The following is a 12,309-nucleotide window of genomic DNA, read 5'->3' as shown; positions in this document are numbered from 1 at the left end:
CAAAAAGAGAGTACATAAACTGTGAGTGCTCAGGGAATTTTCCTGATCACTCTGATCTCCTAACATTCCAAATGAATTGCTCTCATTTCCCAAAGTCTCAGAACATCGCCACATCCCATTTCAAGAAAAGCATTTATTAAAAGTGCTTCAAACGTTTTCAAGTGAAAGGTCTGTAAAAATGCAAGTTGTCATCTTTGGTGTGTTTCCAGTGGTCATTTACTGTACCTTCACTCACTGATAAATATCAGATGATCCCATTTATTCTAGGAGTTTCCATCCTGGAGTACTTGGGTTACAGAAGTGGCTACACAGAGTTCTGGGATTCAAGAGCTCATTCCAGTATTTTAACAAACTTAACATAAATCACATATGTGAAACTCTTATTAGACAGCTCATTAAACTGAAAAAAACTGATTGTTGTTTCAATTATTTTGTGGTGTAGACATACTTATTTAAACACACAGGATGAGTATGAAGGGAAAAGAACGTTTGATGGAATAGACTGGAAATCTTGACCTACTATTCTCCCTTCAGATAATTCTCCAAGTTCTCTGTTTAGAATACAAGTTTGTGATATCTGGTTGCTGCAGAGTAGAAAAGGTTTACCTGTGCTGATCCTGCATCCACAGGTCAATAGGATTTGGGAACTCTGAAAGGTCATCAGTGGCGAGGCAGAAAATGTCAGATGAGGTTGAGGGCAATAGGAAAAGTGAAACCCCTGCAGCAGGATAAGCATGAGGGAATGGGTCTGGAGCAAGAAAGGAGAGCTGTACAAAGCAGAGTTGAATAAGCTGCCATCACCTTCAAACTTTTGTTTGTGCCTAATACTTTCTTAGGTCTTGATGTTATTTCTGAAAAAAGAGAAGAGGGACAGTAGATGGTTAAAGCTTCTTATAATCAATCTCTCTCTTGCAGGCTTTCTCTCACCCTAAGGCATGCAGGATCTTAGTTCTTGGAACTAGGGATTGAATCCGTGCCCCTGAAGTGGGAGCAGGAGTCAACTGCCAGGAAAGTCTATCGTACAAGCACCATCCTGGTGCCAATATCTGCATTCTCTGGGGAAGCAGGGAACCTTTGCCAGACGCTCCCAGAGGGATAGCCTGGGCATGATATTTCCTCAGATACTTGTCTGTTGATACCCCTCAGATCTGTACCCACGGCCAGCCCTGAGTTGCAGATCTGTAGGTCTAGCTGCGGAGAAGGCAATGGCACCCTACTCCAGTACTCTTGCCTGGAAAATCCCATGGACGGAGGAGCCTGGTGGGCTGAAATCCATGGGGTGGCTAAGAGTCAGACACGACTTCACTTTCACTTTTCACTTTCATGCATTGGAGAAGGAAATGGCAACCCACTCCAGTGTTCTTGCTTGGAGAATCCCAGGGATGGGGTGCCTGGTGGGCTGCCGTCTATGGGGTCGCACAGATCGGACATGACTGAAGTGACTTAGCAGCAGCAGGTCTAGCTGCTTCCATGCATGGTTCCTTGGACTCCCTGCGTGTCCTTGAACATGCCAGGCTTTCTCTGGCATGAGCCGAGAACTCATTTCAATATTTTGAAAACCTTAATCAGATGTCATGTTCTCCTCTTTGAAGCTCTCACTGGAGAGTGAATCATGTTGGAAAACCTAATACTTGTTTGAGTGTATTTTTTGGGGGAAGACATACATTCTGAAACACATTGGTGTGAAGGGGGAAGAATGCCGGATGGAATCGAGTGGAAATCTTGACCTGCCTTTTCTCCCTTCAGACAGCTCTCCAGGTCTTACTCTCCCTGTGTTTAGAAAACACGATTGTGAGCTTTGACTGAGACACAGCAGCAAAGTGCTATCCCAGGTCCATTGTCCAGTAGGATCTGGGGATTCTGAAACCTCACCAGTGGCTAGGCAAAAAAGCTCAGATTAGGTTGAGGGTGATCTGGAAAGAGAAAGTCCTGCGGCAGGACAGGGATGTGGGACGGACCTGGAAAGAGTAAGGAAGACTGAACAAGGCAGCCTATTTTCAAACTTTACTTGCACTCATTTAATTTCTTAAATCTCCACGCCACTTCTGGAAAGAGAAGAGGAAGTGTGGATGCTTGAAACTGCTCAAAATTAAATCGTGTCTTCTCAGAGCTTTTCTGTCTTGCCCTTCTGGCTCCAGGGGCCTATGCCATGTTGGTGCCTATGTCTGCATTCTCAGGGGAAGCAGGCAACCTTGGTCAGAATCTCCAGGATGCTGAGCCCAGAAATGTCATTTGCCAGGAATGATATTTGTGTGCCAATACCTCTGAGATATCTACCCACAGCCCCTACCCTGAGCTGCAGATCAGTGTATCTAGCTGCTTCCATGCATGGTTCTGTGGACTTCCCTGTGCATCCTTGAACTTGCCTGGCTCTCTGCCACCTGGGCACTGAGCACCCCCTTCCCTCCAACTCTACCCTCAACACCTTGGATTTATCAGAATGTGCAATGTAAGCAGCATCTCCTCTAGGAAGTCCTCTCTGACTCTCTTCCACCCACTCCCGGGTTATGTGCTCATCTTCTGTCCTTTTCCAGACCCTCTGCAAGTCTTCTAGAGCATGTTGTCCAGCGATAAGGTCATCTGCTTGCTTGTCCTTTACCCTTAGTGAACAGTGGAAATCTTGAGGGTCATGACTGTTTCTGAATTATCCTATATGTTCAGCGCTTCCCAGGCATGTTGACGGACACAGGATGTACTTACTAACTGGGTACCAAATGCATGGATAAGTTAATAAATGAATGAATAAGTGAGTAGAAAAGGAAACATTTCTTGAGTATTTATACGTCAAACTATAGATGCAGCTATACTGTTGATAGTAGTTTGGTACTTGGATAAAAACAGACATATAGACCAGTGGAACAGAAACGAGAGGCCAAATGTAAGCCCGTGCATATGTGGTCAATGCCTATTTCACAAGGGAGCCAGGAATGCTCAATGGGGAGAAGATAGACCTTTTAATAAATAGTGTTGGGAAAATGGGATGTCTGCATGATGAAAAACTGAAACAGATCTCAGTCCCACTCCCCTTCACAACGTCGAATGGAGTAAAGATTAAAATGTAAGACGTTTAAGCATAGAGCTCCTAGAATGAAATACAGAGGAAAAGGCCCTTGACATTGCCAGGGATTGAGGGTTTCAGGAAATGTGGAGGTGGATGTTCTGAAGGTACAAAGTCTCAGTTATGAAAAGATAAGGTCTGGGAATCTAATGTTCAGTGTGTTGACCAGTGGTCCCCAACCCCAGGCAATGAACAGGAACCAAACTGTGGCCTGTTAGGAGATGGGTTGCCCAGAGAAAGTGAATGGCAGGAGAAATGAAAACCATCCCCACCTTTCTCAGCTCCCTGGCCGAGTTCCCTGGAAAAATTCTCTTCCACGAAACTAGTCCCTGGTGTCAAAAAGGTTGGGGAGTGCTGGTGTTGATCATAGTTAATATTATTGTATTGGGTACTTGAAAGTTGCTATGAGAGTAGAATTTTAATTTCTCACCACCATCACAATACAAAATGTTGATTATGAGATGAAGAATGTGCTAACCTTGTGGTAAACACTTTGCCATGTATAGGTATATAAGTCATAATATTATATGCTTTAAATTGACAAGCTGTTAAGTGAAAATCACTTCTCAATAAAGCTGCAAGAATATAAAAATGAAGTTAGTGGTCATGAATGCTATGTGAAATTTCTCAACACAACTATGGCCTTTTCTTCATCCACAATCAACTGAACAGATGAAAGGAAAGGCTAGGATTTTAGCTGGATTTCAACACAAACCTCGATAGTATGTGTGGAAAAAAAATAGTAATTATAATGACTGCCTAGGGAATCTAAACTGGAGAGAGAGATGTAAAGATATGAGGGAGATGAAGCACAGTGATAAATGTCTAGGTGCGTACTGAGGAAGAAACTGAAAGGAGATGCTATAGAAGTACAGTCTCCGTGGATACTGAATTCTCAGGAATCACGGAGGTAGCTGTGGAGAGAGTGAGAGTGAGTCAGGACAAAACCCTTCAAGGAAAAAAGGGAGCCAAGAGGGTGAGGTGGGGATGACAGCAGCTAGGAGGGTTAGGGGGCAAACCTGCAGTCAAAACTGAGGATGATGTCATTTAATCTACAACATCTCCCACAGGGAAGGTTTTTTTTTTTTTTTTTTTTTAAGATTTATTTAATTTTGGCTTCCCTGGGTCTACGTTGTTGTGCATGGGCTTTCTGTTGTTGTGGTATGCAGTTTTCTCATTGCTGTGGCTTCTCTTGTTGCTGAGCACGGGTTCTAGAGCACAGGCACAGTAGTTGTGGGCACTGGCTTTGTTGCTCAGAGGGAATGTGTGAACTTTCCAGATCAGGGATAGTACCTGTGTCTCCTGCATTGGCTGGTGGACTCTTAGCTACCAGACCAACAAAAATCCCCCACAGATGAGGGTTGCAACACATGCATTATAGATGATGACACCAAGCAGTATGAGGCTAAATAGCTGGCCAAGGTCTCTCAGCAGAGATTGAATCTTAAACCAGTTAAAAATTAAGAGTAGCAATGATGTGAGAAGGAATTCTGCTGCCTCTGGCTTCCACACACTGCCAGGGACAGTCTACCCAAAAGGGCCTTTCTCTCTAATGTTTTCCTTTCGCTACACTGGGGGAGCTCACTCTGAATATTCCATACAAAGGACTAATTAAGGGCAAGGGTCATAGAGTCTCCAGAGCTCCATCTTCTCTCCTAAACACCAGGAGTAGTTGATTCCCTGGTTTTCTCTCCAGTAAGAGGCTCATCAACACCCTTTCTCATTCTCTACAACTGCTCTGCCCTTTATAACCAGGGAGGATGTTTTTGCTGCCACCACCAGCTCATCCTGATGTGCCATTGCCACAAGGGTCAGGCCCTTGCCTTGTCTACACCTTATTACAGGGTTCTCCAGGAACCCACATCCTCACCTCTGCTTTCCAGGACTTGGGGAGGATTTCAGTGCTTCCCAGGACTTAGGGAGCTTCATACTCCCAAGACATTTTATTCATTCTCCGGCTAAACAGCAGGAAGCATGCACCCCAGTTCTTCTGCCCTATGGTAACTGCTCTGATCTCAAGCACCCATTTCAGAAATCAACAGTTGTGTCACCTGGCCTTTCTTCCATCCCGCCATGGCCACTTCAAGCCTGGAGAATCCAGAGCAGGAGCAAGAGACCAATTTCTCACCTGGAAACTGAAGGTCTAAATATACTTGCCACAGAATAAGACACAAAGGTGGGCATAGTACATACCACACTTTAAAAAAATGGTCCTACAGATGAAGAGCACATTCTGGAATACCAAATCATGTGTAGGGACACATTATAGAACATTATTTCAGGCAGAGTTGTGTTCCGGATCTTGAGAGTAATTTTGGGGTTCGTCTTTGTATATGTGTCTACGTATGTCTGAGCTATGTGTTTGGAAATTCATGTGTACCTGCAGTAAAGATGTCTGTGCAGTTTTATCCTTCTGTGCCTGTTTTCAGAGTTTGGCATCTTTGGCTTGCCTGTCTGAACTAGTGTGTGGCTACGTAATCACAGAATTAGATGATTTTAATTTTATAACTCTACATCTCTAGAACAAGTGGTCTATACACCTGAATGTTATCTCTTGCATTTATTTATCTCCAGTATGATTATAAAATTATTTAGACTTAAAGGTCAGTCTTTGCCTTGTCTTTGTCTTTTATCTTTCACTATCCCTAGCATATTAGAGCCTGGTTCACAAAAAAAGGAAGGACCTTTCAATTAGTCAGATTTGTGTTGAAATCCTGATAAGCATTTAGAAACCATGTGACCCTGGGCCTATTATTTAATCTCAATTACCTTCTTTTTTTGCTGTATAAAATAGAAGTAGTAACCATTTTCAGATGACTAAGATTAGGATTAATATATGAAAAGTGATATAAATTTATACCCCAGTCTGTCTTTACCTTGCATAGTACCCTCAAAAAATCTGTTTTCTGATGTGAAATAAGGATAATAGTTACCATGTATTAAAATCCTATTATGCTGTCAGGCTGCAGTGCTGGAGACCCTGGGTTCAGTCCTTGGGTCGGGAAGATCACCTGGAGAAAGGAATGGCCCCCCAGTCCAGTATTCTCACCTGGACGATTGGATCTCGAGAGGAGCCTTGTGGGTAATACAGGGTTGCGGCATTAGTCTGACTCATGCTGTCTTCCTGTGAGTTAGCGGAGGTCTCTGTAATGGTTGGATAATCATCCTATAATGGTCAGATATAAAAACATAAGAAATCAGATCAGATTAGATCAGATCAGTCGCTCAGTCGTGTCCAAAATACATACGGCCAAATAATATTGAAAATAGGGTCACTATAATAAACAAATTAATATTATAAAATAAAAGTAAAAACACTATGAGAAGATGTTTTCTAAACAGGGTTTCTTGCTCATTCCATCTTCCAATTGGTCAGTGACGGTCTCTGTAATGGGTCAGTTCAGTCGCTCAGTTTTGGCCGACTCTTTGCAATCCCATGAATCACAGCATGCCAGGCCTCCCTGTCCATCACCAAAACCAGAGTTTACCCACTCATGTCCATCGACTTGGTGATGCCATCCAGCCTGCCGTCCCCTTCTCCTCCTGCCCCCAATCCCTCCCTGCATCAGAATCTTTCCAATGAGTCAACTCTTCCATGATGTGGCCAAAATATTGGAGTTTCAGCTTCAGTATCAGTCCTTCCAAAGAACACCCAGGACTGATCTCCTTTAGGATAGACTGGTTGGAACTCCTTGCAGTCCAAGGGACTCTCAGAAGTCTTCTCCAACACCACAGTTCAAAAGCATCAATTCTTTGGTGCTGAGCACAAAACCCACTCCCACTTCCTACCAAGTACCCCTACCAGTGACCAGTGTAAGCTCTCGATGCAAGAGAACTCAGGAGCCAAATGACCTGGTTCTCTTCATGGAAACTTTCTTCACATTGAGTAGTATCAATACCCATCTCCTCCCCTACCAGATGCATTTCCAGCATGCCCTCTTCACCTCCTAGCTTGTCCTACATACATTCCCGAGACTCTCTTATGTCTCAGAAGTCCTCTCACTTCCCCCAACCTGGTATCAAATCCCAACTCACAGAGGCGGTGTGTGGGGTGGCCATGTCTGCAATCAGAGAAGCAGAATCAAGAGACAGAGCAAAAGACTTGTCCTCCAGTTTAAACAAGCTGGTTAGTAGGAAGTGCACTGCCCACCTGCTGTGTTTATCAAGCTTCCTTGTACTCTTGGCCCTTGCATGGTCTTCTGAATTTACTTTCACTTTTGCTATAGGAGAGTCAATAAAAATACCTCCTGCCCAAGCAATTCCCCTCCTTTTTCGAAACATGGGATGATATTTTTCTGTTGAGAATTTTCCTCTGATTAACAACTGAGAAAAAGTTTAGCCTGCAGCCCTGAACCCTTACTGGCCTGAAGACTTTTAACACTTGTGGTCATTTCCTGCTGCTCTTAAGTGACCCGCCCACATTAGCTGGGGACCTTCGTGAGAGCAAGGGTACCCAGGAAAAGACAGTGAGATTTGCTGTGGGTGATGTGACCAGGAGCAGCCTGTTGACGCTAGCCTGCAGAATATCCGAAGCACACCTGGAGGATAAATAGCCCTGCACTAAGAAGAGCCATGAGTTCCAGTCCCAGGGCTGACACTCAATGAACTTGAGCAAGTCTGTTCACCTTCCTGGATGTTGGTTTTCTGGTCTATAAAATGATATGGTTGGAGAGAATTCCTAGTGTCTTCCAGGCTCTGAAATCTTTGTTCATAAATGCCCTTTACAAAGAACTTTCGATTCCTGGATCTTGAGCTTTCTATCACTTCCCGTGCTGTCTGTGGACCTGCAAATCAAACCCACTACTTGAGAACAACCCCAAACCAACAGTCTAATGCTGCCTCCCACCTTCCACAGGGAAAACAATCACTCATCCCTTTCACAGCACAGTGCCTCCACTCCCTCACCTTTACTGCTGGACACTCACTAGGAGCTATTTACTCCCTGGCTCTTCAGATATGTATGGATTAGGACAAAAAGAGAGTACATAAACTGTGAGTGCTCAGGGAATTTTCCTGATCACTCTGATCTCCTAACATTCCAAATGAATTGCTCTCGTTTCCCAAAGTTTCAGAACATCGCCACATCCCAGTTCAAGAAAAGCATTTATTAAAAGTGCTTCAAATGTTTTCAAGTGAAAGGTCTGTAAAAATGCAAGTTGTCATCTTTGGTGTGTTTCCAGTGGTCATTTACTGTACCTTCACTCACTGATAAATATCAGATGATCCCATTTTTTGTAGGAGTTTCCATCCTGGAGTACTTGGGTTACAGAAGTGGCTACACAGAGTTCTGGGATTCAAGAGCTCATTCCAGTATTTTAACAAACTTAACATAAATCACATATGTGAAACTCTTATTAGACAGCTTATTAAACTGAAAAAACTGATTGTTGTTTCAATTATTTTGTGGTGTAGACATACTTATTTAAACACACAGGATGAGTATGAAGGGAAAAGAACGTTTGATGGAATAGACTGGAAATCTTGACCTACTATTCTCTCTTCAGATAATTCTTCAAGTTCTCTGTTTAGAATACAAGTTTGTGATATCTGGTTGCTGCAGAGTAGAAAAGGTTTACCTGTGCTGATCCTGCATCCACAGTTCAATAGGATTTGGGAACTCTGAAAGGTCATCAGTGGCCAGGCAGAAAATGTCAGATGAGGTTGAGGGCAATAGGAAAAGTGAAACCCCTGCAGCAGGATAAGCATGAGGGAATGGGTCTGGAGCAAGAAAGGAGAGCTGTACAAAGCAGAGTTGAATAAGCTGCTTTCACCTTCAAAATTTTATTTGTATCTAATACTTTCTTAGGTCTTGATGTTATTTCTGAAAAAAGAGAAGAGGGACAGTAGATGGTTAAAGCATCTTATAATTAAATCTCTCTTTTACAGGCTTTCTCTCACCCTAAGGCATGCAGGATCTTAGTTCTTGGATCCAGGGATTGAACCCGTGCCCCTGAAGTGGGAGCAGGAGTCAACTGCCAGGAAAGTCTATCGTACAAGCACCATCCTGGTGCCAATATCTGCATTCTCTGGGGAAGCAGGGAACCTTCGCCAGAGGCTCCCAGAGGGAGAGAGAGGGAGAGCCCAGGAATGACATTTCCCAGGGATGATATTTGTCTGTTGATACCCCTCAGATCTGTATCCACAGTCAGCCCTGAGTTGCAGATCTGTAGGTCTAGCTGCTCCCGTTCATGGTTCCCTGGACTCCCTGTGTGTCCTTAAACATGCCAGGCTCTCTCTGTCAGTGAGTCATTGAGCACATCGTTCCATCCCACTGTATCCGCAACACTGTGGATGTACTAGAATATGCAACGTAAGCAGCATCTCCTCCAGGAAGGCCTCCTGAGTCTCTTGCATCCTATGCCATAGTATTCAGGGTTACACACCCATCTTCAGTCCTTTTATACTTCCTCTACAAACCTCTCAAGAGACCATTTCTCCAGCCACAAGTTCATCAGTTTACTTGCCCTTCACCCTCAGTCAACAGTAGGAATATTGAAGGTCATAATTATGTCTCTCTTTTTGTTTTTGGCTGCACCATGTAGCAAATGAGACCACAGTTCCCTGACCACGGATCTAACCTGGGGCCTCTGCACTGGAATCAGGGCATTTTAATGGCTGGACCACCAGGGAAGTCCTTCATAATTGTGTCTTAATTGTCTTGCATTTTTAGCACTCCTCAGGCATGCTGTCTGGCACACTAAATAAACAAATATTTAGTAAATGCATGAATGAATTATGAAATGCATGAATAAGGAAGTGAATAAAAAGTGAGAAATAACATTTACCTAGTACTTACTATATTTCAGAAGCTGCACAAGATATTATTAAATGATACTTCATTAAAATTTTAGCATTCTAGTGAGGTAGGTATTAGTATTTTTGTTGATAAGCGAAAGTCCTATTAGTAGTAGCTGGTAAGCAAGTGTTCAGATGTGAACCTCCATTTCTGCATTCCTTGTCTTCTGTTGTGCCTCAGTGGAAAGAAAAGTGAGGTGTGTGTACACGTGCATGGTTTTTTATTACAGCACAGGTACAAGTTGAAGGAAGGAATAGAGAGAAAGGAAAGTAGGGGATGAGTGGAGCCTTAGGATGAATGAAAGGAAGAAGCGTTTGGGAGGTCTCTATGTGGGCCGGAGCATGCCTGGGTGGTGTGCCCTGCCTGGAAAAATCTATGTCTCCATTGGGTGTGGGGAACAAAGAGTCCGTGAGTGCAGGACTCAGGGCCTGGAGGAAGATTGCACCCTGGTGCAAAGGTAGAGAAGAACTGCTCTCCCAGAACCGTGAGTGACAAGAGATAACACTGTAAGGCAATTCCACAGCGCAGTAGAGAAACTGCCCGCTGGGGCTGGGAATCTCCAGCTTACACAGGATCTGGGTTCCGAGAAATGGTGTCTCTTCAAGGAATGAGATTAACAGATCTGGACTTTGATCTCTCTTTCCTCTCCTCCCTTCTTATGTGAAATTACCTCCCAGCCCAAGTCCGGGAGAAGGGGAGTTCTAAACGCCCCAATGTCGCTTGCTGACCACAGGTTCTTCCTGGGATCTGACTCTTCTTTGTTTTTTACCACAGCGTCCAACTGACATTTTTCCATCAGTGTCACAATAAACTTTTTCAGAGGCAAAAAGATCTCTTTTCCTTTGCCTCTCTAACAAATCCAGAGAATCAGCCAAGGTCAAAGATCATGCTGTGGAGATTTTGGCAGGTTTTAAAGCAAATGTCTCAGATATCAACAGCCTCCCAGCGTGGCCCTAGCTGACAGGGTGGTCTCGGGGCTTGTCACTGTCCCCTCTGGGACTCCCTGCAGCAGACGTCTCTTTCCCATCTCTTTCATAAATGCCCATGAAAGAGGTTGTAAAACTTCTTTGGGATCAGGAATACTGCTTCAGAAATGCCAAGCAAACTCAATCAAAATGCACCTGGGAATTCTTATATAATGATGGTTAGGGGGAAAGTCTCCACAGCACTGTCCTTCAGGCACCCCTGAGAGCTCCGTTATGTCTCGGAGGTCCTCTCTCTTTCCCCTCCACAGTATCAAATCCCAACTTACACTAGGGGAGGCAGCCATCTCTGTGATCAAGAGAGTAGATATGGGAGAGAGAGCAAAGGAGCTGGCCTCCTGTTTATAGAAGTGAAAGGTTGTTGTTGAATCACGTGAATACACAGGGATTCTTGGCCCCCGGAGGAGAAGAATTCTATCCGGGGCCAGAGACGAGGCTTGATCGCTCAGAGCTTTTGTGTAATAAAGTTTTATTAAAGTATAAAGGAGATAGAAAAAGCTTCTGACATAGGCATCAGAAGGGGGCAGAAAGAGTACCCGCTTGCTAGTGTTAACAATGAGGTTATATAATCCAAAGAATGTCTGGAGGGTGTAAAGACCTCATCAGACCTACTCCCATAATTTACATTTTAAGATAACACTGTCCTCAGGCAAGATACACCCTTGTAAAGACCAGGTCTACTCCTATAATTTTAAGATAACAGAAGGTTGAATCCAAAGACTGTCCTTAGGCAGGATACATTATTGTTATATAATCCTAAGGAATGTGGAGAAAGAAAAAAAGTTTGTCCTTTCTTCCTCCTTGAGAATTCCAGACCCCTCTCTCCTTGGGGACCCCTAGACTCCCTATCAACCTGCCTAGGAACTGACTCTCTCAGAAGCAGCTAAGTTGGAATTCCCCTATCTGCCTGCTGTGTGTGTGTCAGGCTTTCCTGGACCCTTTGTTCTTGCAAGTGCTAGAGAATTTACTGTCACTTTCTCTACAGTGGATTCTGTAAGCAGAAATGTCATCTAACAAGCATGTCTCCTCTCAGCCAATCCATTGTCCTCCTTGTTCCTAATATGAGAGACCCTTTTGTGTTGGAAATTGTTCTGCACTTAACCACCCACCACTCCCAATCCTGACTTCTATGTAGCCCTGGACCCTAAGTGTCTTGAAGACTTTGAACACTTGGTGGTCCTTTCTAGGTCTTTCCATCCTGGAGAACATGGTTTTACAGAAGTGTCCGTGTAATGAAAGGAATGGGAGCCAATAACTCATTTCAATATTTTGAAAACCTTAATCAGATGTCATGTTCTCCTCTTTGAAGCTCTCACTAGAGAGTGAATCATGTTCTAAAACCTAATACTTATTTGAATGTATTTTGTTGGGGGACACATATATTCTGAAATACGTGGAATGAGTGTGAAGGGGGAAGAATGCCTGATGGAATCGAGTGGAGATCTTGACCTTCCTTTTCTCTCTTCAGATAG

At 43.8% G+C, this 12,309-nt stretch overlaps 1 protein-coding gene across 4 annotated transcripts in view; it reads right to left on the bottom strand.

Moving 5' to 3' along the window:
* LOC129645663 (ubiquitin D-like) overlaps positions 1-12,309 on the bottom strand; it is a 33,182-nt gene that overhangs the window by 3,154 nt on the left and 17,719 nt on the right. Inside the window, exons 1-2 of one of the 4 annotated variants that reach the window (XM_055570977.1) lie at positions 7,094-7,193; positions 6,108-6,224 (exon numbers count right to left, since the gene is read on the bottom strand). In XM_055570977.1, coding sequence (XP_055426952.1) covers positions 6,108-6,224; positions 7,094-7,117 — 141 coding nt within the window. In that variant the 5' untranslated portion in view covers positions 7,118-7,193. The other 3 variants (XR_008711466.1, XM_055570976.1, XM_055570978.1) reach the window with 3 other exon arrangements.

Source organism: Bubalus kerabau, chromosome 3 (genome assembly GCF_029407905.1).
Source record: "Bubalus kerabau isolate K-KA32 ecotype Philippines breed swamp buffalo chromosome 3, PCC_UOA_SB_1v2, whole genome shotgun sequence".
Lineage (NCBI taxonomy): Eukaryota > Metazoa > Chordata > Mammalia > Artiodactyla > Bovidae > Bubalus > Bubalus kerabau.
Note: the sequence above shows the minus strand (reverse complement) of the source record. Positions and strands in the feature narration are given on the sequence as shown.